Source organism: Leptodactylus fuscus, chromosome 1, assembly GCF_031893055.1.
Source record: "Leptodactylus fuscus isolate aLepFus1 chromosome 1, aLepFus1.hap2, whole genome shotgun sequence".
In the NCBI taxonomy this organism is placed as follows: domain Eukaryota; kingdom Metazoa; phylum Chordata; class Amphibia; order Anura; family Leptodactylidae; genus Leptodactylus; species Leptodactylus fuscus.
In genome coordinates, this window is record NC_134265.1 from 335,442,722 (window position 1) to 335,470,593 (window position 27,872).

The window sequence follows — 27,872 nt, forward strand, 5'->3', positions numbered from 1 at the left end:
CCAATTGCTGGGGTCAAAGGGACGACAAAAGGAGTCCCCTCCCCCGGCCATTAGATATCATGGTCATTATTTACCACAATATCCAAAATTAACCCCATTACCTTTTTGTTGACCCAGAGCTGGTCGTCCCTAACACTTCTGAGATTACCAATACCAGTAAGAAAGGACAAATCCAGATACAATGACATAATACAAAACAGCTTCATTTTATTTTTGAACTGATTTATTTGGTTTATTTGGTGGTGGTGGTGGGGCAACAAAAAATTCCCAAAAATATACATCTGAATTGGAAAGGACTCAAAACATCACTTTAAGGGAAAATAAGAACATAATAATAAAAATGATGAATAAATACAATAAAAAGTGAACCCTGCGATTTCTGGAACATACAACCACAGGCATCCATTGCTACTCCGCCCACTTGTATAACAAACTAAATAAATAATTCTTGCAAAATTTCAAAAACCTAAACAAAAATTATTGCAAATATTGATAAGAAAACCAGTTCACACCTAATGTTCCTGAGTATTTAGGCAAACCAGCCATCTACTATGTGACACCAGAATATACGAGGTTCAGGGAGGGTAAATCTGAATTTTTTGGGCAGCCATTGTCAAGTTAAAAAACGTTTGGGTAAATTTAGTCAAATTATCCATGACTTAAAGGGGAATTCCGTCATATGGAAAGGTTCTCATATTCTTCAAGTGTCCTTATGTATGATCATTGGTGAGTGCCCTTTACCCATAACCCTATGTCTGATTGTCTCAAGGTCAAGACCCTCTTGGCGCTGGTCAGGTTGGATTAAGATCTTGTCATGTGTAATTGCTGTACCAGTCACAGCGCTGTCCGTTCATAGTGGCTGTGCCTGGTACTACACATAGTCCATTTCATTTAAGTGGGACAGACCGGCAGTACTAGGTACAGCTACAATGTAGAAGAGACCATTGGGGGGGGTCAATATAAGGACTTATGTGCATGACCAGGCCATAACATAAGGAAAGCTTCATTGCTTTCACTGCATTCATGTCAGGTGAACATAACTTCTTAAATTTTTGTCTAATTCCCAAGAAAATTGATTTCTTGATATGTCTTTATAGCAGTTTTTCTGACACAGACCTACAAATCCTCTCTATAGACATAGGGGGTAGTTATTATGGGGTCTTCCAGGACTTGGTTATCGATGACCTTGCGGGTGTCTGACCCAGAGCTCCACAGATCAGACTGGAGAGGGCTTGGATGGGCACTGCAGCCTCTTCCCTTAATACTAAGCACAGCTCAATACTCAGCATAGTGGCTGTGTTTGGGTATTGCAGCTTACACTTGAATGGGACTGAACTTCTTCTGTACTATATGACCGACCAACTTGACATCATGGATAAAGGGTGCAGCACCTGTGAGGGCCACGGCGTGTCCGGGTGTCAGACCCACCACCGATCACCTATTGATGGTCTATCCTAAGGACAGGTCATCTGAGTGCAAGTCCCAGAAAACCCCTTTAAGACTAGCGTCTCCTACACCAGTCTTAACACCACAATGGCGCAAGCTGCTCCAGAATTATTAAGACGCTCCTTTCCCGACAGGCCAAGGCATCCTCGCCCAGCTCAGTCTACTTTCTTAAAAAGTGGCAAGTGGTGCTGTAAAGTGCACATATTATACTATAGTTCTACCTATAGTTAAAGGCAATGTATCACCAGATTTATTAAAACCAAATATTAAAAATATATAATGTTTTATTCATCGGTTTTTATTTGCAGATTATAGTATTTTTCATTCTATTTTCTGTACGTGATTTTGGGGGCGGCCATCTTGCCTGAGCTTCTCATCTGTTCTCTTAACAGCATTTAGTGATGTGCTTTACAGCATAGTCTTGGCCATAGGTAGCAATAGACTGATTGAGGTCAGTAGTGGATGTAATTATGGGTCTGTGGTGTTATCTATAGATGTTATCTATTGGCCCTCTGTTATCTATAGGTGTTCTCTATCATGATCTTGTCTGTGATGTAAATAAGGTGACTGCAGCAAAGTCTATTAGGGCTAGACCGGGAGGGAAAAACCGCCTGGCGTTTTCTGAAGCAGGTTTTATGCTCCAAAAAATGCCTCAAGATCCAAAAACCGCTTCCTAATTACGAAGCGTTTTTTTTTCCAGACCAAATTTCGCCACACGTAATTCATGTGTGAACTTAGGCTTAGTGGGCAGAGTGAAAATTTCTTAAATATATTTAGTGACATCAAAAAAATGTATTTTCAAAATTGTCTAAAAAAAAAATATATATTTAACATAAAAAAAAAAATTTGTTTAATAAAAAAAATAAGTACTTTTCTGATGACTCATTCCCTTTAAATAAAAATTCTCGCAGCTTTCATATACTGCAGGGGGTAGCTTACTGTATACAGTCTATACCTAATTAATAACGCAATACGTAGAGCTCTCTCTAGTGGTGGCTAGAATAAGACGGAATATCATTAGTGGGATTTACAGATCTGTATCAGTAAAATGGTCTTCCTTCATCTCTATAGGTTATCTTTGGAATATTCTTTACACTGCACATACACATACATATATTAATCCGCTTGCTCTGGCGGACTAAAGGCACAGGTTTCCATGACCTGGCGACGCCCAGAGCGTAATACTGGTATAAAATAATACAGAAAATCCCATTGCCAGCAATGGATAGAACACACGATATTACATACACAGTACAGTCCGTTAAACAGCATCTTTCTAAAATAAAAACTTCTGCACTGCATAGAAATTGCTGCATAAAAAAATATGAAGCTAAAATCCACCAAAAATTATACTCAAGTCGTTAGCCTGGTTTCTAGGAAAGCTGGGTGACAACGCATGCTCACGAAAAAGCTGTCACTACGCTTTGCTGATCTGATCAGCAAATCTAGATGGATCCCTGTATACATGGATTATTTGTGTTTCAGGGTGCCAGTAAAGTTGGGCGACAACCTCTGCTAGCACCGGACATGTGGACATTATGATCGTCATCCAGCTTATTAGCACTTAGAGGATTTGGATTTGGGGCGTCAATGCTCTTTCAATGTGTAGTTTTAGAAATTTTAGCTCCAGGTGCACAATGTAAACCAAGGCAAGTACAGGGGATCGCGGGGGATGTCCTGAGTTAAAGGGGTTGCCTCGGATTAAAAAAACATGGCAGCTACCAGAAGCAGCGATGCAGCTGTCCATGCAGTTGAGCTTGAGGTGACTAATTTTGGGCTACAATATCAACTAGAGACGAACGAGCCTCTTCTTCATGGCTTGGACTTGTTACAAATGTTCAAAAAATTGGGGGTTTGGCCTAAAATTTTTGGTGTTCGCCACTAAGAAATCATTATTACACTCCGGGGTCTCTTCAGACTGCAGAGCATAATTGGTGGGCTGGGAAAGAGGGGGATGCAGCCCCAGGTTACAGACGAGGCCTATGATTAGGCTTGAGCTGTCAAGTTGGGGGTCATCATGATGATTGGGTCTTAACCCCATGATGTCTACATCCTCCATGTGACTGCAGTGACCCGGGGCTGATAACGTCACAGAAGAGGCCCTAAGATCCCTGGGAAAGAACATCGGACACAGTGGCTGAGCTCATGAGAGGTAAGAGAAGCATATGAGCATTTATTATTTTGTCCGCACCTCCCCTGGGCCTCAGATTATTATACTTTGGTTTAGACTGAACTTGAAACTTGTGTGCGAACCTTGCAAATATGCAAAACAAAACGTGTGAGGTTCTCCCATCACTACACACAACTTGTGGACAGATGTGAGGTTTCAAAAAAAAAAAAAAAAAAAAAATAAGGCATCCATGTTTTTCTAATCCTGGGCAACTCCTTTGATGGCGGATGTAGGAAGATCTGCAGAGGCACATACTGTGACAATATGGCGTTCGGTCATCCTCCTAAACAGTCAAGTGGTTTTGTGATATTTACACAGCGCCTTTAAGACATTGCAGCAGACGGCATCAAGGAGCGAGCACTATATATATAGCAACACTTCAAGTCACTACCCAGGAGTAGGGGGACACCTCTAAATGAACATTTCCGCAATCTTGGGTCTCCATAAACATATATCATTGATGTCATGTGACCAGAACACACCATGATCTATATTGTCTGCATCCTATACGTATAACCCACCCAGCTGACATCACCATCCAGGCAAGGTTGTCTGGGGGGCAATTACTTTTGTACTCCAGTAATGGGGGCTGCCGGACCTGTTGCGGATTAAGATAAAAAGGCATGATAAGTGAAAATGATTGAAAGTGGTGATACTACAAGTCCAATGCAGTCTTGAGTTTTCTGAAGTGACCATTAGATCCAGACAATGTCCACATCCTGGTGAAGAAAATGTCTACTGTTGCGAAGGTGGCGCATGCGCCACAATATCCAGTGGTTTTCAATCTTGCTGCATGCTTTTCAGGATTCCCAGGTAGGAGAATTTATCAGTATGTCCTTTGGAGTGTGGAAGGAAATCCATGCAAATACAGGGAGAACATATAAACTCCTTGCAGATATTGTCCTTGGTTGGATTTGAATCCAGGACTCCAGCGTTGCAAGGGTGCACTGCTAAGCACTGAGCCACCAAGTAGGAGAATTTATGTGTTTCCTGTATATCTCAAAACTCCCATTGTGGTCGGAGCGCCGACATCCTGATTTTCCAAAGTGTCACGGAGATGACTCCCAATGCAGCGTCAAGCATTAATATAATGAATACTCCACAGGAGGCAGGTAGGCTAGTATATCACTTGAAGGAACGTTCCTTCATGATATGACAAATCAAAAAAAAATCCCAAATATCTATTAAGTAGTGGCGAGATCTTCAGTCTGATAAGAGGGGCAGAATTCACAATGGAGTCCACCACTTAAGTCTTTCACCAGGCCTTTCCGCACCAGAGTCTGCAGCAGTTTCCTCTCCTTGCTGACGTCGTGCATCGGTTGACGGGCCATTATGTTCATGCACAGGTTATCATAGTAATGTAAGGGTATATCCGGCTGACTGAGGTCATATCCGAAGCCGGCAATACTCACTTCATCACATAAATGGGTGGCCAGGACCACGGCTATGGCTCCAATGGTGGGAACGTTCTAGATGGAAAACAAGAGCAAAGTTAAAGACGTTACTATGGAGGAACCCATTTGTTTTGTTGCTTGAACTGTCTAAAGAGGGTTAGCAAGAGTTAAACATTGAGTCACTTATAACTGATGTGTGATGGCCCAATACGCAGGACACCCACACATCAGGTGTTTGGAGTGGCAAGAGTCACTTCTACTTCATTGACCAGAGACACCACATTCATTCCATTGTATGGGGCTGAGATGCATTACCAAGTACAACCTCTACACAATGTATGGCACTGTGCTTGGTATTCAGTAATGAGACTGCCGCCCAATGTGTCCACCATGACCGTTTCATCAGCTTCATAAACAGGGCTCAAAAAAGATTGGGCTGTTGGCTAGCGACAGGTGGCTATGGTCAGTGTACAGCGGCAATGAGGACTGAAGTAGTCACCCGTCAGGTAACTAAAGATGGCAGAACCCCCAATTCTCATGTATCGCTATAGTGTTCACCTACAAGCTTAATAATGAGTAGAGATGAGTGAACACTGTTCGGATCAGCCGATCCGAACAGCACGCACCCATAGAAATGAATGGAAGCATCTGTGACACTGACTTTGCCGGCGTCCGGCCGGCGTCACAGGTGCTTCCATTCATTTCTATGGGAGCGTGCTGTTCGGATCGGCTGATTCGAACAGTGTTCGCTCATCTCTATTAATGAGTAATGGGATGACAGCGCCACCACATCATCTGTTGTCAGGCCGTCTGACGGTCTAGTAATGTAGTCTGCCTCCTATATTACATAGGTTTTCTTAAACCAGCTGACAACTCCTTAAGAAGCTGCAATGGAATCCATGTTGGTAGCTGCCCAGGAACAGAAATAATCCCAGAATATTTTAAGGATTTGTCAGATGAATCAGAAATCTCAATTACTGTTGTTAACATATCTGCCGCTACTTGTAAGGACACCCACGCCTGAGTCAACATGAGGCCGAGCAGCTGAAAACAGAGAGTGTATAAATAGTATATAGGAGGAGGTGGGCACAGTGTCACCACGGGGCCGAGGGGTGGGCAAGCCTTGCAAGAAGCCGATCATTACTGTCTATTACTTCCTACACAGTCAGTCAGTATACCTTGTCCCAGCCCCACCACTTCTGCCGAGGTGGGACGAATTGCAGGATATCCATGGCCGTCTCTTTGACTATGAGTGGATTCAGGATTCGGATCTGATGAGATTTAAGAGGTAGCTTTTCTATGACGCTCTTCCAGAAAAATAACTTGTTCCAGGAGGACTGTGGAGTAAAGCAGAGAGTGATGGTTATATGGAGAACGCTCCCAAGGTGCAGCACTAGACCTTGTTTGTAGAGTGGGGCGAGGCGGACAATGATTGCATCCATATTATATCTAATAAAACACGTCTAACATTTATCACACAGGTGTCCCCTGAGCGCATAGAGAGCTCATAATGTACTGGCATGGCCGAATAAAATATAATAGGGAAGTGGCCAACTACAGGGAGATGGGTGTACTGCTACTATGGGAAATGTGGGGGTTTGGAGAGTCCTTCATGGGAAACAATGCTGTCTGACTAATGGGATGTTGGCAGCTTACCATTACTGACTGTTGAGGGAGGGTGGTCATGACGTGACTACGGGGGATGTTGGTAGGACCTGCTCTGACTACTGGGGGGAGTGTGAGTTACAGTGCCTACTGACCAAGGAGTCCTGATTTATTTGACCTTTTTAACGCCTTTGTTTGGTATTTTATACATACTTCCCAACTATGGGTACGTTCACATTTTAGTCCACCAGCCTGCAAGAATGAATTTTTCATGCTGCAATATTATGGACCAAACAATGGATACTGAATGGTTGATGGACCCCATTACAACCCATGTGTCCCATTGGGATCCATTTTTGTCCATCATTAGATGGATTCGTCTTTACCGTTTACCCTGCACTTTTGGTCCTACAACGGATTTAGAAAGCACTGTAGTGAATGTAGCCATTATTCCGAAGGTCAGGGAGTTGACAAATTTCACGGTTGCTGCAGAAGTCTTCTAGAACCTCCACAAATTAGCGCCCCCTAATGTTTTTTTGTCTGTGTTGCCAGGATGTTGTGTCATCGGACTCAACCCTGGCATCTAAACACACATTCAAGGAGTGATGCAGCAAACAGGTAAAGGGGTCAAGCCTGTAAAATGGGGCATTCCATATTAAAAAGGATCATACCAATGAATTAAAAAAAAAAAAAAAAAAAAAAATTCTGTAGTGCACAAAACATTTTCCATCTTTGGTTTTGCCAGGGCAAGTTTATAAGGGTTGGAATGTACATCACACACTCACCAGAGTCTCATTTTTCAGAATGGCCTGAAGCCACAAGAAGTCCGCATGTTTGAAGATGACGGTGACAAAAAGACTGTTACTGAAATACTCCAGCTCCGAGACTGGTGCCCCCTCTGGGTAGGTCATCCTAATGGTGGTTTTGCTCCCAACATCCTGCTCATAGCCATGAACTGGGGCATTGTTCAATCTAGGTTTAATAAAAAGAAATCATCTTAGTGCATATGAGAAGACAGAAAGATCCTTGTAGATCAGAACGTGAAGGTTATATATGTCATATCACAGTCTGGAGATGGTGGAGGTTATACATGGTAGATAAGGGTGGAGATGGTGGAGGTTGTACATAGCAGATCAGAGTCTGGAGAGGGTGGAGGTTGTACATGGTAGATCAGGGTGGAGGTTGTACATGGTAGATAAGGGTAGAGGGTGTACATGGTAGATCAGGGTGGAGCTTGTACATGGTAGATCAGGGTGGAGCTTGTACATGGTAGATCAGGGTGGAGCTTGTACATGGTAGATCAGGGTGGAGCTTGTACATGGTAGATCAGGGTGGAGCTTGTACATGGTAGATCAGGGTGGAGCTTGTACATGGTAGATCAGGGTGGAGCTTGTACATGGTAGATCAGGGTGGAGCTTGTACATGGTAGATCAGGGTGGAGGTTGTACATGGTAGATCAGGGTGGAGGTTGTACATGGTAGATCAGGGTGGAAGTAGTACAAGGTAGATCAGGTTGGAGGTAGTACAAGGTAGATCAGGGTGGAGGTAGTACATGGTAGATCAGGGTGGAGGTTGTACATGGTAGATCAGGGTGGAGGTAGTACATGGTAGATCAGGGTGGAGGTTGTACATGTAGATCAGGTTGGAGGTAGTACAAGGTAGATCAGGGTGGAGGTAGTACATGGTAGATCAGGGTGGAGGTAGTACAAGGTAGATCAGGGTGGAGGTAGTACATGGTAGATCAGGGTGGAGGTTGTACATGGTAGATCAGGGTGGAGGTAGTACATGGTAGATCAGGGTGGAGGTAGTACATGGTAGATCAGGGTGGAGGTTGTACATGGTAGATCAGGGTGGAGGTAGTACATGGTAGATCAGGGTGGAGGTAGTACATGGTAGATCAGGGTGGAGGTTGTACATGGTAGATCAGGTTGGAGGTAGTACAAGGTAGATCAGGGTGGAGGTAGTACATGGTAGATCAGGGTGGAGGGTGTACATGGTAGATCAGGGTGGAGGTTGTACATGGTAGATCAGGGTGGAGGTAGTACATGGTAGATCAGGGTGGAGGTTGTACATGGTAGATCAGGGTGGAGGTTGTACATGGTAGATCAGGTTGGAGGTAGTACAAGGTAGATCAGGGTGGAGGTAGTACATGGTAGATCAGGGTGGAGGGTGTACATGGTAGATCAGGGTGGAGGTTGTACAAGGTAGATCAGGGTGGAGGTTGTACATGGTAGATCAGGGTGGAGGTTGTACAAGGCAGATCAGGGTGGAGGTTGTACATGGTAGATCAGGGTGGAGGTTGTACAAGGCAGATCAGAGTCTGAAGAGGGTGGAGGTTGTACAAGGTAAATCAGGGTGGAGGTTGTACATGGCAGATCAGGGTGGAGGTTGTACATGGCAGATCAGGGTGGAGGTTGTACATGGCAGATCAGGGTGGAGGTTGTACATGGCAGATCAGGGTGGAGGTTGTACATGGTAGATCAGGGTGGAGGTTGTACATGGTAGATCAGGGTGGAGGTTGTACATGGCAGATCCTCCTGACATAAGACTCTAATTCACTAAGTGTCCCAAGGCTCTTTACTGAAGCCTGTAGGTGTCAGGAGGACATACTGAGGATGGTTTTTATGCCTATGGGATTATACAACAGCGTTTCCATTCACTGACAGCAAACAAGATCTTGAAATGTATGACGGTTTATGATAAAGTATTTTCCTAATAAACGTGGTGTTGGTGTAGTCAGAGACTGCAGATGGTTACATCAGGACCATATGTTGTTCCTCCAAATTATTATATACACAATGGACAAAGAGAGATTGCAAACAAATCCACCAGCGTTTGGAAACAATCTGCAATGTGTTTGTTTCTGAAAGTTTCTAATTTCTACATGGAATCCAGCTTAAATAGAAGGCATGCTAGATAGCTGAACTTGTGACTACAATGGTATATGTGTTGATTAGCATTCAGTGACAACCCTGGTATCAGATGTCTCAGTAGTGCAGCCTCAGGCTACCAAATGTACGTGCAGCAGTCTGTACTACATGGGCCATAATACACGTCACCAGCTAGGGTGAATCACTTTCTTGATCTCAGTCCAAATAAGGGAGACATCACCCTTGTTCAGTTCACCACCACAGGTGAACACATGCGTTGTGGTTTTGTCTTTGACTTAAGCCTGGGCCATGCTTAAAATTACTGTCAGTCATGGGTTCACCGTGGTGGTGAATAGATCAGGGGAGAATTTTTGTAAAAGTAACATCTGTGAGCGGTTGCCATCTCTAACAATAATTGTAACCTCAGGTAGTGATACCTCAGCTATTCCTTTCATGCTGAATGATACTCTGCCACCACCAAGATTCCTTCCAAACCACGTATGTGCCATTCTGGGTGCAGGTAGCGAAATAGCGGAAATACTTTTATGTGTCAAAGTGCAAACTTGCTGCCGAGAAACAGCTCAAGACTTACGGAAATATTGGTTTTCTCAGTAGTAAAAATGCAGTTTGACACATAAAAGGCACATTCACTAGAACTGCACTTACAACAGCATAGTTGTGGTCTAGAAGAGATATTAGACTTCCTTTAATATACACCTGTGTATCTTTCTTTCCATCTATCTCAAACCTGTGTATCTAACTCATAACTATCTATCTATCCATCCATCTCATACCCATCTCTCTCACATTTCTCTCATCCATCTATCCATCCATCCATCCATCCATCTCATACCCATCTCTCTCACATTTCTCTCATCCATCTATCCATCCATCCATCTCATACCCATCTCTCTCACATTTCTCTCATCCATCCATCCATCCATCCATCCATCTCATACCCATCTCTCTCACATTTCTCTCATCCATCTATCCATCCATCCATCTCATACCCATCTCTCTCACATTTCTCTCATCCATCCATCCATCCATCCATCCATCTCATACCCATCTCTCTCACATTTCTCTCATCCATCTATCCATCCATCCATCTCATACCCATCTCTCTCACATTTCTCTCATCCATCCATCCCATACCCATCTCTCTCACATTTCTCTCATCCATCCATCCATCCCATACCCATCTCTCTCACATTTCTCTCATCCATCCATCCATCCATCCATCCATCCATCTTTATTGCAGAGAACTATCCCTACTGACCAATCCTCTTTATGATGTTCATCTCATCTAGTTTCACCTACCTGATGACAACATCATATTTGTCGATGGCACTTCCCAGTTGCAGACCATGAAGGATTCCACCACTCCCAATGACAATACAACGCTTGCAGTCTTTTGCGCTTGGTCCCTTGGGGAGACCATCATCAGTTATCATGTCCAAAATTTCACCAAGTTCCTTGAGGTATTGGCGGAAGCCAAAGGGAGGGCCATACATGTACAATGACTCGTTCAGGTCCTTGCTTTTCTTCACGAAGCTCTCCAGGTCCATGTTGTATTTATTACGAAACAAGCGGTCCATTTCCATTCTTGCAAATGCCGGCCTGCACTTGGCCTCCATGACGTTCCTGGCAAACTCATGGGCTTTCTGAGGAGAAAGACGACACTCTGTTAGAACATTAGACTGAAAGTACCCGCAGGGTGTTCTCTATAAGTGACTATGGATACACATTACACAAACAGAACTGCTTGCTTAAAGGGGCTGTCCAGGTTTTAACAATCCCTCGTTATTAACAGGATTCTGCTAATGGAAACTCTTAAATTTGTAGGCATCTTGGCAGCTAGTGTTCTCATTCCCCACAGCGCCACCATAGGGGGCATTACACAGTTCTCATAGAAATCAATGGGCTGGGTGTATAACACAGGGCAGGTCGGTCCTCCAAAGAGAGAGATGCTCTTCATTGAATGGGGTACCCTCTTCTAAATTAGACAATCCCTTTAATAAGGTACAATAAGTTAAGATAAGATAAGATAATCCTTTAATAGTCCCACAGTGGGATTGACCACTAGAATAAGAGCACATCTTCACATCCATCATATAGACTTCTGGAAGGCAACGGTCTGCAATGATCTACCATCCCATTCATTGCTATAGGTGCACTTGTGGACATCTTAGCTACCCCTTTGGGTATATTTCTCCCTTTAAATGTCTCTATACTACAGGTGACCGTACATACAAGTAAAGTGGGCTTTATTACAATATGGAACCACTGACCCATAGTTTATGACTTAACCCCTCACTCTCAAGAGCCCCGCATCTGCAAACTGGTAGGACTAAGTCAAGTGTAACCATATCCTAGGTCATGTAAAGATGGAAAAGCAGCAGATATCATTACACACACTCAGTAGTAGTGTTATATTGTTCTCAGCTACCGCACCGGCGAACACAAAGAACACACACCTAGCAACTACACAGCCGACACTATTCCCTTCCATCATATACCAGGACAATGCAAATGTGACTGTAAGCAAATGAGACCAACTTACTCATTCTGACAATGCAGAAAATTCTTAGCACTGCCCTGAACCAAAACCTATCCAATGGCTATAGATATGAGATTAGCAACCAGGAAGAACATGATATGCACTGTAACAAGATCAGAACCTGCCCGATGTCATCCTGGGCCACATGGGAGCGTGAATACACCTCCCTCCATATAGCTAGGGACAGTCAGGACCATGCTTACTCTGGTGCTTTGCTGAGGTTGGCACATGCTTGCAGGTCTGGTTATCATCAGCATTTTACTAAGACTGTGTTAACACTACCATCATCTCAGTCCGCTGCAGTCTTCCATTTTAGGAGGACAGCAATGGAAACTAAAGTGTCTGTTGTGTTTTTTACTCAATGCAGATGTTCACCGGACGGAGGGGGCTTCATCATCACTATATGGACACAATAATGGTAGTGTGAACCCACCCTATGGTGGTGGCATCTACCATCCAAGTATGGTCTTAGGCGAGAGACTGTGACAAGGTCCTTGCTCGCAATGGTGTGCGTTATGTACTGGTTATGTGCATACGTTCTGTTGGTGCATTGCAACTTTGGGGTATTCTACTGTGTATACTTATGCCTTTCTGGATAGAGGGCGGAGCAATGATTCTTTCAAAAGGGCGCAACCAGATTGCGCCATTGACCTTGCAGCGGGCGGTGTAGTTCTGATGCTTTGCACCTTGTAGTCTTATCGGGTGGGAAGGTTTTTCTGTGTCTTCTGTTCGGAGTTCTGTTTCTGACCATTCATGTGCTTTTAAACAGTGTCACCTGTAGGATGCCCATATAACAGGCACTGTGCTACAATCTCAGCAATGTCAACCAGCCATCAACATCAGTGGTGCAGTGGTGCAGTGTCAGGGAAGCCATGTTTATCAGGGGCATCTCTAGAGCTCCTGACAAGGTTTTCCTTCCTAGTCTACCCTTGAAACACTGGGCATGAATGTGCAAATGAACCCAGTAAGCATAGCCGGGACCCTCGGAGGCAGGTCAGCATCACCTTGTAAAATTGTATCAACTGCTGTACCAGCCTTGGCAAAAAGGGCAAGATGGTCATAGACATCAAGATGGTCTTATTGACTAGATTTATGCCATTTTGATAGTATGGGGAAGATAACCAACCTATAAACCAATAAATGCTGGCAATTTTTATCGAAATTGGCAACCAATGGACGACACTGGACAGGGCCCAGATGACACGCTGTCCATTTGCTCCTTCTTTCTAGCAGATATAATGAGTGTAAGATAAAAGGATCGCTTCCTCTAAGAATTTGTACTTGGAAAGATGCACAGTCTTCGGTTTCACACAGAAAGGGCGCAGTTTCACTTCTCATACCTTACAAAACCCATTAGCCACGGCATAAGAATCTAGAGTCCCAAAAGTGAGATCGGAGCGGTCAGAATCTTACAAAATATAAGGTTCAGTTTCCAGATTACATGTTATACTTTTTAGGTCTCGTGGGTAGTCTAGTTGGAAAACATACAGCGCACTTGACACCAATTTCCCCAATCCTATAGCACTTGTATTTCTTTCTTAGGATATCCTGACCTTATAGAAATGTTGTCATACCATATAAACTGACTGTCACCACAGAAATAACCCTGTCTAAGCCTCTCACCTCTACCAGGTTAGTCTACTCCGGGCTGACGAGATGCAATAACATTGAAACGGCCGTCCTCGGTTGAGAGACTATACCTGGTAATAATCCCAGCGTCATTGCAAAACAAAGGCCTCTTGGAAGGTCGAGCATGATGTTAAAGGGAGAAGCCTCTATTGGGCTATAATCACTGAGATTCTGTCTTCCTAATTACATCAGGGAAGACAGGCTTGCACATTCCAGTGAGCGCCCTCTATTGGTTTGCAACACTGAGGCACCTGACTTCCTAATTACATCATGGAAGACAGATTTGCATATTCTTCCCACAGAAATAAGTAACAGGATATCACTACACAGTATTTGTTGAGCCCCTGACCCTGACAATACAAAGCTATTCTCCATATCGGACCTGTACCCAAAGTTACTCCCCAGTTTACAAGAAGCGGTCATCGATTCATGCCAAATTCTGACTATTGGCGGATGTGGTTTGCTTCTATTGTTTTTTTCATGTATTATCACTAGACAGTTATTTTACTCAATGAAAAAAAGAAAAGGAGAAAGAGGAAGTTGTGGTTTGGCTATTGTCAGGTCATTTTAGTCATTTTCGCCCGCACCTTCCGTATGAGCGCGAGACAAAATCTTGAATAATGTAAACGGTGTCACAAAAGGATTTCACAAGATGAATCCTGTACATAGCAAATCAAAGTCATTCTGTGAAACAAAAAATTGATTTTGTCCAGACAAAAATGGTTTCTGTGATTACAAATGTCAATTCTGTGCGACAAAAAAAGAATTCTAAGATCTCAAAATTCATTTTGTGATCCAGGGCCCATTTCTTGTCACAAAACACACTGTGGACAAAAGGCATCTTATACAGTGAAGAGGTTACGGTTTCTCAGGTAATGCATGTCTGGGATTCACCTCGCTGAGATTTACCCTGAGGTTAAGAGGTAAGCCATTGTCCCAGGCAGAATATAAGGTTACGTATCCAATGATATGGCATCATGAAATCCAAAGATTACCTAAGTATTTTGGGGCTCAATGTAGGGCCCAGTGTCTGAAAGCTGAGTTTGCATCCAAGGGCATGGGTCTTGCAGTAGGACAATGACCCCAAATATACTTCAAGAAGCCCCCAGAATTGGATGGAAACAAAGCACTGGAGAATTCTGCAGTGGCCATCAATGAGTCTGGATCAAAATTCCATTGAACACTTGTGGGGAGATCTTAAAATTGCTGTTGGGATGAGGGCACCCTTCTAATATTGAGAGACCTGGAGCAGTTTGCAAAAAAAGGGGTCCAAAATTCCAGTGAGAGATGTAAGAATCTTGATGATTAAAGGGATCATATCTTACAAAGCTTTTTTTTCTGAGTAACACGTCGGAATTGCCTTAAGAAAGGCTATTTTTCTCCTACCTTTCGTTGTCTTCTCCGCGCCACCGTTCCGTAGGAATCCCGGGTTTTGTCGGTATGCAAATGAGTTCTCTCGCAGCACTGGGGGCGGGCCCCAGTGCTCAAACAGTGCTCGTCAGCGCGTCCTCTTCATCCTCTTCTTCCGGCGCAGCTTTCAGACTTCTACGCCTCGGGCAGAACAGACTGTGCATGCCCACAGGCCACGAGAAAATGGTCGCTTACAATGCTGGAGGCGGCGCTGGAGAGAGTTCTCTCGCAACATTGGGGACGCCCCCAGTGCTGTTTGAGTGCTGGAGCCCACCCCCAGTGCTGCGAGAGAACTCATTTGCATACCGACAAAAACCAGGATTCCTGCAGAACGGTGGCGCAGAGAAGACATCTAAAGGTAGAAGAATAGCCTTTCTTAAGGCTATTCTGATGTGTTACTCAGAGAAAAAAAAGTGTTTGAAAGATAGGATCCCTTTAAAGTAAGCGATTTACTTCAGTTATTTTTTTCATAGGATGTACAACCAAATATTATGTTGAGGGTACCAGTAATTTCCAGCCCAATTTAGGAGTTTTGCGTATAATTATATAATTTTTGGCTTTCCTTTTTTTGTGTTGTTCCAATACACATAAAGGAAATAAACGTGTATAAGAAAACATTTGGGAGAAATACTTCATTATCTGGAAAAAATTCAGGGGTGCCAACACTTACAACCATGAACGTATGTGTTTTTTGTCTTAGAGAAAAAAACAAAAACACAAAACACTTTGAAAAGGAGACGGCCTTATCCGGAGACACACTGACTGCCCCCGGGGAGAATCATCTAAAAACATCAGTTCCAGTCCAATGGTATTCCAAGTATGTGCTTTCCCTGTTTAGATGTTCACCTGCCTGAGTTCACTAAAACCATGAGTTTTTGCACAATTCTCCATTGTCATTTAAGTCCTCCATACTGCGACAACATCAAGGGCACCCCCAATCACAACCAGACTCCGGGAGACCGACTACAGCGAGTGCCCTAAGGGAAGCTATTACTTCTACAGGCCCCATCATCGTCATTGCGCCAGCTCCTGTGGAGTACTAGAAGTCTAGAGGGGCCAAATAGCACCCCTACAAGTCCAACTCTGAACAATGTGGGAAGGTGACAGGCAGAGTGTTGGAATCCCGCTATATCAGCCCCAGGGTTCTGACCTATGTGTGGTTCAGGGCGGTTCTGGTGTAGGCTTCAGCCCTGGTGTGCGTTATAGTATCATTACTGGCCCATAACAGGCTAAAGAGCCTGCACTTCAGAGCAAATCCAGGGAGTGAGAGGCGGCATCTGGGTCTGTTCTGTTAGTAAGCCACATGTATAGTTAGTTTATTATTATTATTTCATTGAGAGCTCGGACGAGCAGGATTTTGCTTCATATAGTTTCTTTTGCTTGAAGTTAAAGCTGTATTTTATTTTGCTCATTTTTTGCCTGAAGTGCAGGTTTATTTATTTTCTTGTTTTTTTCTAAATAAGACTGTTTGCTGCATATTTTGGGTCCCTGTCTTTGACTGGTTGGGTCCAGACCATTGCTGCTACTGAGCTACCTTCCCCACACCAACAAAACAACTCCCACCTTCCCTGCCTTCCCCCACTGAGTTGCTGTATTACTCTTACTTGCAAGAGCTTGAGCACAAATCCCCAATAATAAGCATAACAACACAATATAAACAGCATCCAACCTTTATGTGGTTGGGGTCCACGGCCCGGAGGTCACATGTCTCTGCGTCCAGTCCCACTTTGCACACGTACAAGAGGCATACGGTGAAGCTGATGATCAATAAAGTCCTACAGAAAAAAAGAAGAGGAAAATGCAATAATTAATGTAATGTAGTAAACTGCAATAATACTAGAGGTTAAGACAGAATACTTAATGGCTATTAGCCCCAATTTTAATTAAATTAAAGGGACGATAACCAATTTCAGATTGCTGTGCATGTCTTCTGCAGTCAGGGATGGAGCGAGCGGAGGAGATAGGCGATGCACTGGGAATTATATCTGCACACTATTTCCAGGTCCTTCCTCCATTTGATAAATGCACATATTGCAAAGTCAGACAAAAAAACCATGCCAGTCACAGACTCCTCTGTAACACTACCCTGATCAGGATAAGGACCAGTGACTCCCATCCTCCCCATGTGACACTGTATCCTGCCCTTGGGGATGGCTTGTTTGTTATCTCGGAGCCAGATCTGAGCTCACGGACAGATGTATTACCTGGGGAGACGTCTAATGTGAAACAGTACGTTCTTCATTGTTAACTATATATATAGAAATATATATATAGATATGTACTCGTGTATGAGGCTGGTGCAGAAGCTTTTAAAGAGGACTTTTTACCACCACCCACTCCAGTTATGTACACTATGTGATCAAAAGTATCCGGGCACCTGGCTGAAAATGACTTACAAGTTGGTGGTGTCCTCCATTGGTAATGCTGGAATTCAATATGGTGTTGGCCCACCCTTAGCCTTGATGACAGCTTTCACTCTCGCAGGCAGACATTTAATCAGGTGCTGGAAGGTTTCTTGGGGAATGGCAGCCCATTCTTCATGGAGTGCTGCATTGAGGAGAGGTATCGATGTAGGTCGGTGAGGCCTGGCACAAAGTCCGTGTTCCAAAACATCCCCAAGGTGTTCTATAGGATTCAAGTCAAGACTGTGTGCAGGCCAGTCCATTACAGAGATGTTATTGTGGTGTAACCACTCCGCCACAGGCCGTGCAGTATGAACAGGTGCTCGATAGTGTTGAAAGATGCAATCGCCATCCCCAAATTGCTTTTCAACAGTGGGAAGCAAGAAGGTGTTTAAAACATCAATGTAGGCCTGTGCTGTGATAGTGCCACGCAAAACAACAAGAGGTGCAAGCCCCCTCCATGAAAAACACGACCACACCATAACACCACCGCCTCCGAATTTTACTGTTGGCACTACACACGCTGGCAGGTGACGTTCACCGGGTGTTCGCCATCGAACACCCTGCCAACACCCTGCCATCGGATCGCCGCATTGTGTACTGTGATTCGTCACTCCACACAACATTTTTCCACTCTTCAATCGTCCAAGGTTTATGCTCCTTACACCAAGCGAGGCGTCGTTTGGCATTGACCTGCGTGATGTGTGGCACCCAATCACCTGACCACGTTCAAAGTCCGTGAGTTCCGCGGAGCGCCCCATTCTGCTCTCTCACGATGTCTAATGTCTACTGAGGTCGCAGATATGGAGTACCTGGCAGTAGGTGGCAGCACAGTGCACCTAATATGAAAAACGTATGTTTTTGGGGGTGTCTGGATACTTTTGATCACATAGTGTATATCCTATTATAGTTGCTGCTCCACCGATTCTGGTACGGTAGGATTTTTTTCTCTAGCCCCCACTGTTCCCGAGCAATCAGTCCTGTTAGTTTTGGTGCCCAATATAACCAGCCTCTCAATGTCAAGAGGGCGGTGTTAGGCAAGAGCAGACAAGGGGGTGTGATTCAGACCATCAATCAGAAGAAGCCATTGTCAGAGTTCTAAACCACACCCACTTGTCTACTCTTGTCTGACACCGCCCTCTTGACTACAAACATATGTTTTCGCCTCCACTTTTCAGGTAGAGATACTTTCTATATTTTAATCTATGAGTAGGTAGAAAGGAGCTATAAAAGGTCCTCAAATAATTGCTACTCGTACACTCCGCTACTCTGTAAGCTTTTAACACTGCTAGGTTTGTAGATAAGAGGGTGACAGTGCACAGAATGAGGTGATAAATCAGTTATCTAGGCTCCACCTCTCCCTTCTCCATCGAGCTCCATGTGTGAGGCAGAATATGGAGAAGAATCTTATGTAAACAGGCAATCAGGAGCAGGAAAACTGCCTAATAAGTGGTGAAGGAACCATCTTCTTAATAAGATATATTACAGAGTTTATTTATAAGGTGTATAACTGATGTGGAGTGGGGTTTGCTGGCAGACACTTCTTTACAGAGAGAAGAACAGAGGAGACAAGAATCATGGCGAGAGGACATGTATTGTACAATTTGTTCCTTAAAGCGGGCAGAAACCTGTTTTAGTGTTTTATTTTCAACCAAGTCTTATATTTGCTCTCTCGGTTGGCCCTGGGGCCTTGGTTGAGGCATTGTTTAGTCTTCAAGTCCCAAAGGATTTGAGGGCAGGGAGTCAGTGTATATTTAACCTTCATTGTTGAAGAGGATAGATGCACACAGTATATATCCTGTATCCTTCAGGCTGTCAAGCTGAAGTCTTCAACATGTTGTAAGGGGTATAACTATAGGGGGTGCAGGGTAGCAACAAGGACCTGGTGCCTGATGGGACCCAAATTCATCTATCACTACCACATAAGGCGGCACCAGTGTTATAAATGGCACATGGCAGGTGTGGGCCCTGGTACGGATTTTGCATTGCAACCCAGTAGTTACCCCTCTGCCAAGGACAGACTTAAAGGGAACATATCACCAGAAAATGGCCTATTTTTTTTAGCCAAGTTTCCATCTTACACATATGTTTTAGGAATTTTTGATAATATGTTAAAGATTTTTTCATGTCAACTATTTTTTTAATTCATTTATTTTTAAATTATAAAAACTTGCAATTTTAATTCTGACCGCTAAACATAATAAGCTGATACTTGCACATTCTGCAGAGGTTTTTCTTACAGCACCTCATTTACATCACAATAGAAGGTCACACGTCTACAAATACACCCATAGTGACCCATTATAGCATTCACTACTGACAATGTATGACCCCCTTAATGAGTTGGCTTCAGTCTATTGTTGCCTATGGCTAGGACTTTTAGGTAAAGCTTATCACTAATTGCAGAACAGAGGCGAATCGCAGGCAAGATGGCTGCCCCTATAATCATGTACAGAAAATAGAATTTGACCAAAAAAAAAAAAATCAAATAGAAAATCAGAAAATGAAAACATATGGCAGTGGGGGGCAGTCGGTAGACGCCCCCCATACCCATTAGATCGAGTGTGCATGACCAACTAAAACGTTAGCAGCCCAAGTGCTTTCCCTTTGCACAAACCTTGCGTTCTCATACTGTAAAGCTCACCATACACATAAGATGGCGGTCAAACACTTGGCCATCTTCCCTCCCAAAACCTCTACTTGTGCCTCTTCTAAGCCCAACCATTCTTCCCCCATCATTCATGGTCAGCGAGGCTGCCCCCATACACATTAGACTGCCTCAATGCTCTCAACATGAATCTAATGTGTATGGACTACTTGAGGTCAGGACCAGGCAAGAGGGGAGATAAGGCAGAGGGGAAAATATTTTCAGATAAAGAAAACTGTCAAATAAGTGTGAATGATGGGAAAATCTACAGTAATATTTTTGTACTACTTTTACTGTAATATTAGCTGGGTATATACAAACATAATTTCACCATTTGCTGGTCAACTGGTTTCCTCATATGAGGCAGAGTGATATTTTGGGTGACCTCTACACCTCTTATGGTTACTGTGAAGGATACCACCTTACCAAGCTGCTTGGCACACCTGGCAATCAACCTTCTTCCTTACTTTCCACTCGCTCCCCGCTGGTGTGCCCAGGTCTTATAGGATAAAACGAAATAAGCTTTCTAAATTTGATATATTTATTAACCCTGAATGGGTCAGTACTAGCCACTTAACATATACAGAAATATATATATATCAGTGGATAAGCAAATACAGTTACAGCACAATACAATACAGAAAATAAAAGGGAATAAAAGATAGAAAGAAATACCAAATGAATCTCTGAAGCCTATCTCCTAGGCTTCAGGGCACTTGCTTCAGTACATAGCTTCAACCTGCTCCTCACATGGCTTGCAGAAGTAGAACACCCATTGTCTCCTTATGAGAAACAAAACATCTCTTCCCAATCTCCTCCCATCCGGTCATTAGGGAGGAAGACCAACCCTCCATCCTTGAACTCAGTCATAATTTCTTGCCATATGATCAGACCAGTGGTATGATGGGGTTCGTAGTGAGGTCCCCATCGTGTAAACACCAAGGATGACACCCCAATCCCTTTGGGGTAAGGAGTTCAGCGTCTGGACCTTTCCCCTTCTCTCAACACTAGTAAGTTTGGACTTGGAGTGTTCGGGTCCAAATGGCACACCCAAGGAATTTACTAGTGCACCTGTGGCATGTCCTTCTAGGCAAATATTACCAGAATACCATATCTCCTTTGAAGTCTGAGTCAGAAACAACCCATCTAGGGAATGTGGATGGAAAGAGTTTTGAATTTGGAACTCCAGGATGCCCCTGTGCTGGGACAATGAGGCTAGCACAGGTATGCTAATAGAGTCATAGAGATGGTCAGGACACAACAAGAAGCTGTGTTTACAGAGCGAACGAGCCTCCTTCCTCAAATGAAACAGGTTTTGTTTACCGGTACCCTTTGCATAACAAGTCTTGCCAGGTAGCAACTCGCCAAGGCCAAATACATAAAATACATAGCTGGGAGTCTCTTATCCTCACAGTTACACCCTTTGATCGGAGAGACATCTCACCAGTCATAGGTGCCACGAACATCATAGCTATAACCATGACTACATATTGCTAATTTAAGCCTCTACGAGTAGGAATTACCTACACAGATATTTTGGGAGTGTCTCAGGATTTTGATCACAATGGATCCCTCCATTACGCAGGGTGTTGCAGGTTTTCACCCATCCAAAGATGATATTTGTTGAATAATTGCCATTGTTATCTTTGTAGATTAGTGCAGGTAGAGGGAGGGAAATATGACAACTAAGAACTTCCAGAGACATTTATATGTGAGAAATACTAGATGCTTGTAACACCCGTAATCCTACAAGAAGCTACATGCTACATGCTCATTTGCTGCATCCCTCTTTTTAAACTGACATCCATTCTGAAATTTCTGCAGATTTTTTTTTTGCTACAGCAAGGGTGATAACATTTGCAGACTAATGAAGACTAGAAGTCTATTGAGACTTAAGGGTAAGAAGAGTGAGCTAGGAGAGACAGACACAGACAGATGCTATTGGAGCTAAATAGGAAGTTTCTATCTCATCCCAAGTGCTTTATTCACATCAATACAGATCACTATTTTGCTATGATGCTACTGATTTTTCTGAGAGAGTTATGGAGCAGATTCTGTTCTACTTTCTGTATGCAGTGCCTAGCAGACATGACATGAAAGAAGTTACTCTCCAGTCTCCAGTTCAAGAAGAATAGAAAGTTAGAGATGTATTCTGCAATTTTTCCCTGTGCAGGCTATAAGTCTATTCAGTATTAAGGGGTAAAATTGTGAGTGAGAGTGTGAGAGACACTAGTCTCCAGCCACCAGCTAAAGAACTACTGACATTTCGAGATAAAGGCTGCAATGGGGGGAATTGCAGAGTACAAGTCACATCATGGCCATGAATATTGTTACTCCTCTTGTACACACTGTACTACTATCGATTCATGCAAAGTCTATGGAAAGTTAGATATGCTTTAATGCTCCTTTAGGGTGCATTCACACTGAGTAAACGCTAGCTTATTCTGAACGTAAAACACGTTCAGAATAAGCGGCGTCTAAAGCAGCTCCATTCATTTCTATGGGAGCGGGGATACGAGCGCTCCCCATAGAAATGAATGGGCTGCTTCTTTCACTCCGTGCAGTCCCATTGAAGTGAATGGGGAGTGCCGGCGTATACGGCAAGCTCTGCTCATGCCGGAGCGTACACGCCGGCACTCCCCATTCACTTCAATGGGACTGCACGGAGTGAAAGAAGCAGCCCATTCATTTCTATGGGGAGCGCTCGTATCCCCGCTCCCATAGAAATGAATGGAGCTGCTTTAGACGCCGCTTATTCTGAACGTGTTTTACGTTCAGAATAAGCTAGCGTTTACTCAGTGTGAATGCACCCTTAAAGGAAATCCATCATGCTAGATGCTAATACATTGAACTCAAGATACATATTCTATGCAAATAATTGTACCTTGTGGCCCCGCTGGGCAAGAGGCACTACATGTCCACTATAGAAAAACATTGTTGAGATTATGCAAATAAGGCCATGCAATGCAATTCCAACAGAAGCAATTCTAGGACCTGATAATGCTGGAACATGAGACATTTGCCCTCTCCTTATCACGCAATGCTATACTGCAACACTTTGGACTGGCCTTAGAAAATCCCATGACAATAAGCTAGTCACGTATGGGGCAGCATGGTGCCTCAATGGTTAGCACTGCAGCCTTGCAATGCTGGAGGCCTGGGTTCGAATCTGGCCAGGAACAACATCTGCAAGGAGTTTGTATGTTCTCCCTGTTTTTGAGTGGATTTCCTCTCCTACTTCAAAGACCAGTACTTTCCCTACTCCGATAGGGAAAATGTAGATTGTGAGCCCTATATGGGGTACAATTTTGAGTCTACAGTTGCTATGTATTTCGTATATGAGCAGGACGTAAGGGTCAGACAGAAGAGAGTAGGACTGCTGCGGGATCAGACTACACAGGGTTTGATTGTTGTCTGTTACCTTGGAGATACGAGTCTGCATAGCAGCTGTAGACAAGACGGTAGGACATTTTTAAAGAAGATTATTTGAGGGCAGATTCTTTTTCAGAAATGTGGTTGTGACATTAGGTATAGCCTGGGAACGGTTAAATGATTAGAGATGAGCGAACAGTGTTCTATCGAACTCATGTTCGATCGGATATTAGGCTGTTCGGCATGTTCGAATCGAATCGAACACCGCGTGGTAAAGTGCGCCATTACTCGATTCCCCTCCCACCTTCCCTGGCGCCTTTTTTGCTCCAATAACAGCGCAGGGTAGGTGGGACAGGAACTACGACACCGGTGACGTTGAAAAAAGTAGGCAAAACCCACTGGCTGCCGAAAACATGTGACCTCTAATTTAAAAGAACAGCGCCGCCCAGGTTCGCGTCATTCTGAGCTTGCAATTCACCGGGGACGGAGGTTTCCGTCCAGCTAGCTAGGGCTTAGATTCTGGGTAGGCAGGGACAGGCTAGGATAGGAAGGAGAAGACAACCACAACAGCTCTTATAAGAGCTAAATTCCAGGGAGAAGCTTGTCAGTGTAACGTGGCACTGACGGGCTCAATCGCCGCAACCCAGCTTTCCCAGGATCCTGAATGGAATACACTGTCAGTGTATTCCCGTATACCCGATATATACCCCCGATACCCGTTCCAACGGTGTGCCCCCCCACCTTCACCCCAGAAATACCCTGCAAGTCCCCTAGCAATAGGATTGGGGCTATATACACCCACTATTTTTGCTACTGCCATATGGTGCCATTGTCTGACTGGGAATTCAAAGAATATATTGGGCTTACATATAACTTCAATTCCAGGGAGAAGCTTGTCAGTGTAACGTGGCACTGACGGGCTCAATCGCCGCAACCCAGCTTTCCCAGGATCCTGAATGGAACACACTGACAGTGTATTCCCGTATACCCCATATATACACCCCAAATCCCCGTTCCAACGGTGTGCCCCCCCACCTTCACCTCAGAAATACCCTGCAAGTCCCCTAGCAATAGAATTGGGGCTATATACACCCACAATTTTTGCTACTGGTATATAGTGCCATTGTCTGACTGGGAATTCAAAGAATATATTGGGGTGACGTGCACCCACAATTTTTGCTACTGCTATACAGTGCCATTGTCTCACTGGGAATTCAAAGAATATATTGGGGTTACGTGCACCCACAATTTTTACTACTGGTATACAGTGCCAGTTTCTGACTGGGAATTCAAAGAATATATTGGGGTTATAAATACCCTCATTTCTTGCTACTGCCATATAGTGCCAGTTTCTGACTGGTAATTCAAAGAATATATTGGGGTTATGTACACCCACAATTTTTACTACTGGTATACAGTGCCAGTTTCTGACTGGGAATTCAAAGAATATATTGGGGTTATAAATACCCTCATTTCTTGCTACTGCCATATAGTGCCAGTTTCTGACTGGGAATTCAAAGAATATATTGGGGTTATAAATACCCTCATTTCTTGCTACTGGTATATAGTGCCATTGTCTGACTGGGAATTCAAAGAATATATGGGGGTTATGTACACCCACAATTTTTAATACTGGTATACAGTGCCATTGTCTGACTGGGAATTCAAAGAATATATTGGGGTTATGTGCACCCACAATTTTTACTACTGGTATACAGTGCCATTGTCTGACTGGGAATTCAAAGAATATATGGGGGTTACGTGCACCCACAATTTTTGCTACTGCTATACAGTGCCATTGTCTCACTGGGAATTCAAAGAATATATTGGGGTTATGTGCACCCACAATTTTTACTACTGGTATATAGTGCCATTGTCTGACTGGGAATTCAAAGAATATATGGGGGTTACGTGCACCCACAATTTTTGCTACTGCTATACAGTGCCATTGTCTGACTGGGAATTCAAAGAATATATTGGGGTTATGTGCACCCACTATTTTTACTACTGGTATATAGTGCCATTGTCTGACTGGGAATTCAAAGAATATATGGGGGTTATGTGCACCCACAATTTTTACTACTGGTATATAGTGCCATTGTCTGACCGGGAATTCAAAGAATATATGGGGGTTATGTGCACCCACAATTTTTACTACTGGTATATAGTGCCATTGTCTGACTGGGAATTCAAAGAATATATGGGGGTTATGTGCACCCACAATTTTTAATACTGGTATACAGTGCCATTGTCTGACTGGGAATTCAAAGAATATATTGGGGTTACGTGCACCCACAATTTTTACTACTGGTATACAGTGCCATTGTCTGACTGGGAATTCAAAGAATATATGGGGGTTACGTGCACCCACAATTTTTACTACTGGTATACAGTGCCATTGTCTGACTGGGAATTCAAAGAATATATTGGGGTTATGTGCACCCACAATTTTTACTACTGGTATACAGTGCCATTGTCTGACTGGGAATTCAAAGAATATATGGGCGTTACGTGCACCCACAATTTTTACTACTGGTATACAGTGCCATTGTCTGACTGGGAATTCAAAGAATATATTGGGGTTATGTGCACCCACTATTTTTAATACTGGTATACAGTGCCATTGTCTGACTGGGAATTCAAAGAATATATGGGGGTTACGTGCACCCACAATTTTTACTACTGGTATACAGTGCCATTGTCTGACTGGGAATTCAAAGAATATATGGGGGTTACGTGCACCCACAATTTTTGCTACTGCTATACAGTGCCATTGTCTGACTGGGAATTCAAAGAATATATTGGGGTTATGTGCACCCACTATTTTTACTACTGGTATACAGTGCCATTGTCTGACTGGGAATTCAAAGAATATATGGGGGTTACGTGCACCCACAATTTTTGCTACTGGTATACAGTGCCATTGTCTCACTGGGAATTCCACAAATAATTTGGGGATTCATTCACCCTACATCTCAGGCTCTTGCCATATTCACCCAGGTTGTCAGTGCTGCACCAGCTCGTTCCCAGACAGCTCGGCCCGAAAAACACGTTACCTATATAGAGGATTTGGACAATGAAGACAACATGTTCTAAATCTAATGTCTGCACCTTCTCCAGAATTAAAATAAAGGCAGCGTTTAACTTTCAAATAGCACTGCACAAAGGAAGAGCTTATCAGCTTGTCTCATGACATGCTACTGAAAAGTTTCATTTGTGTATCTTAATGTAAATATAGTTGTATAAGCTTTTTGGGTTTTAGGCACTGCCAAGTTATTTATTACCACCCGCTCCCTTATAATGATGATGACGCCAAAGTCACTGTGGGTGTTCAGAGCTCACAGCTTTGGGTGACATTTGTCTTGCTCTCTGTCGGTACCAGCTGTCTTTTTGGATACCGTAAAGTTATGTTGACTTTATTAACAGCTATAGAAGCTTTAGCCAGGTTGTGACGGTGTGTAACCCTAACAACACTAAGTGGGATACACATTAATAGTCAGTCTATGTACGCTAAACGTATCACTGAAGTAATTTTTTTTCCCTCTCCCCTAATATAAGAAAGGAACAGACATTAGACCTAGACCGGGGTTCGAGGCTTGAAAAAATCCAGTATTATTTGTTCTTCATGATGTGAAATATGTGTTGAAAAGCAACCCAAGATGAAGTCAGCCATGTGTGCCAGTGTGTTACTTGGCATGCCTTTGCTGGCCCCAACTGTAAGGGTCACTCTCCATTTCCTCCATTTTCCACTCCCCTTCACACCATTTGTGGTGAAGCAATGGGATGCACTGAAGTGCACCCTCTAGCCTCGTGTGGGACAGGGACATCAGATGCCACTCCAACCCCCTCGTCTTCCTCCGCCAGCCAACGGTGCGAAGATGAGAGGAGTGTGCTCTGAATGTTTTCTGCCTAGCAGAGGCTAGTTCTCACTTACGAAAATGGCCCCACTTTGACCTGTATATCAGGCACAATGGTGTAGGTTTCAAAGAAACATGGCACCAACAAGTTGGAAAACGTGGGCCATGCGTGGACCGTGTTTGAGTCTGGCAAGCTCCAGATCTGCTACCAGGTTCCAGCCATTATCACAGGCGCAAAAATGCCAGGCCCCAGGTGTAGCAGGGAAAAAAAAATGCCATCTCAGCCAGGATGGCATCCCTGACCTCGGAGGCACTGTGCTGTCTGTCCCCCAAGCTGATCAGTTTCAGCACGGCCTGCTGACATCTCCCCATGCCAGTGTTACAGTGTTTTCCGCTAGTAGCTGGGGTGGAGGTTGCAGCTTCGTAGGGTTTCAGTCTACTCCTGCCATGAATTTTGGCCTGGGAGAGGAGATAGGCCACCCCAGTTTGCACCCGGGGAACAGACTCCAC

At 43.8% G+C, this 27,872-nt stretch overlaps 1 protein-coding gene across 4 annotated transcripts in view; it reads right to left on the minus strand.

Moving 5' to 3' along the window:
- Positions 1-227: 227 nt before the first annotated feature.
- ST3GAL5 (ST3 beta-galactoside alpha-2,3-sialyltransferase 5) overlaps positions 228-27,872 on the minus strand; it is a 57,661-nt gene continuing 30,016 nt past the window's right edge. For all 4 annotated transcript variants that reach the window (XM_075261188.1, XM_075261179.1, XM_075261197.1 and 1 more), the window contains exons 3-7: positions 16,754-16,859; positions 10,806-11,149; positions 7,401-7,587; positions 6,189-6,347; positions 228-5,085 (exon numbers count right to left, since the gene is read on the minus strand). In XM_075261188.1, coding sequence (XP_075117289.1) covers positions 4,801-5,085; positions 6,189-6,347; positions 7,401-7,587; positions 10,806-11,149; positions 16,754-16,859 — 1,081 coding nt within the window. In that variant the 3' untranslated portion in view covers positions 228-4,800. The remainder of the gene's footprint in view (positions 5,086-6,188; positions 6,348-7,400; positions 7,588-10,805; positions 11,150-16,753; positions 16,860-27,872) is intronic.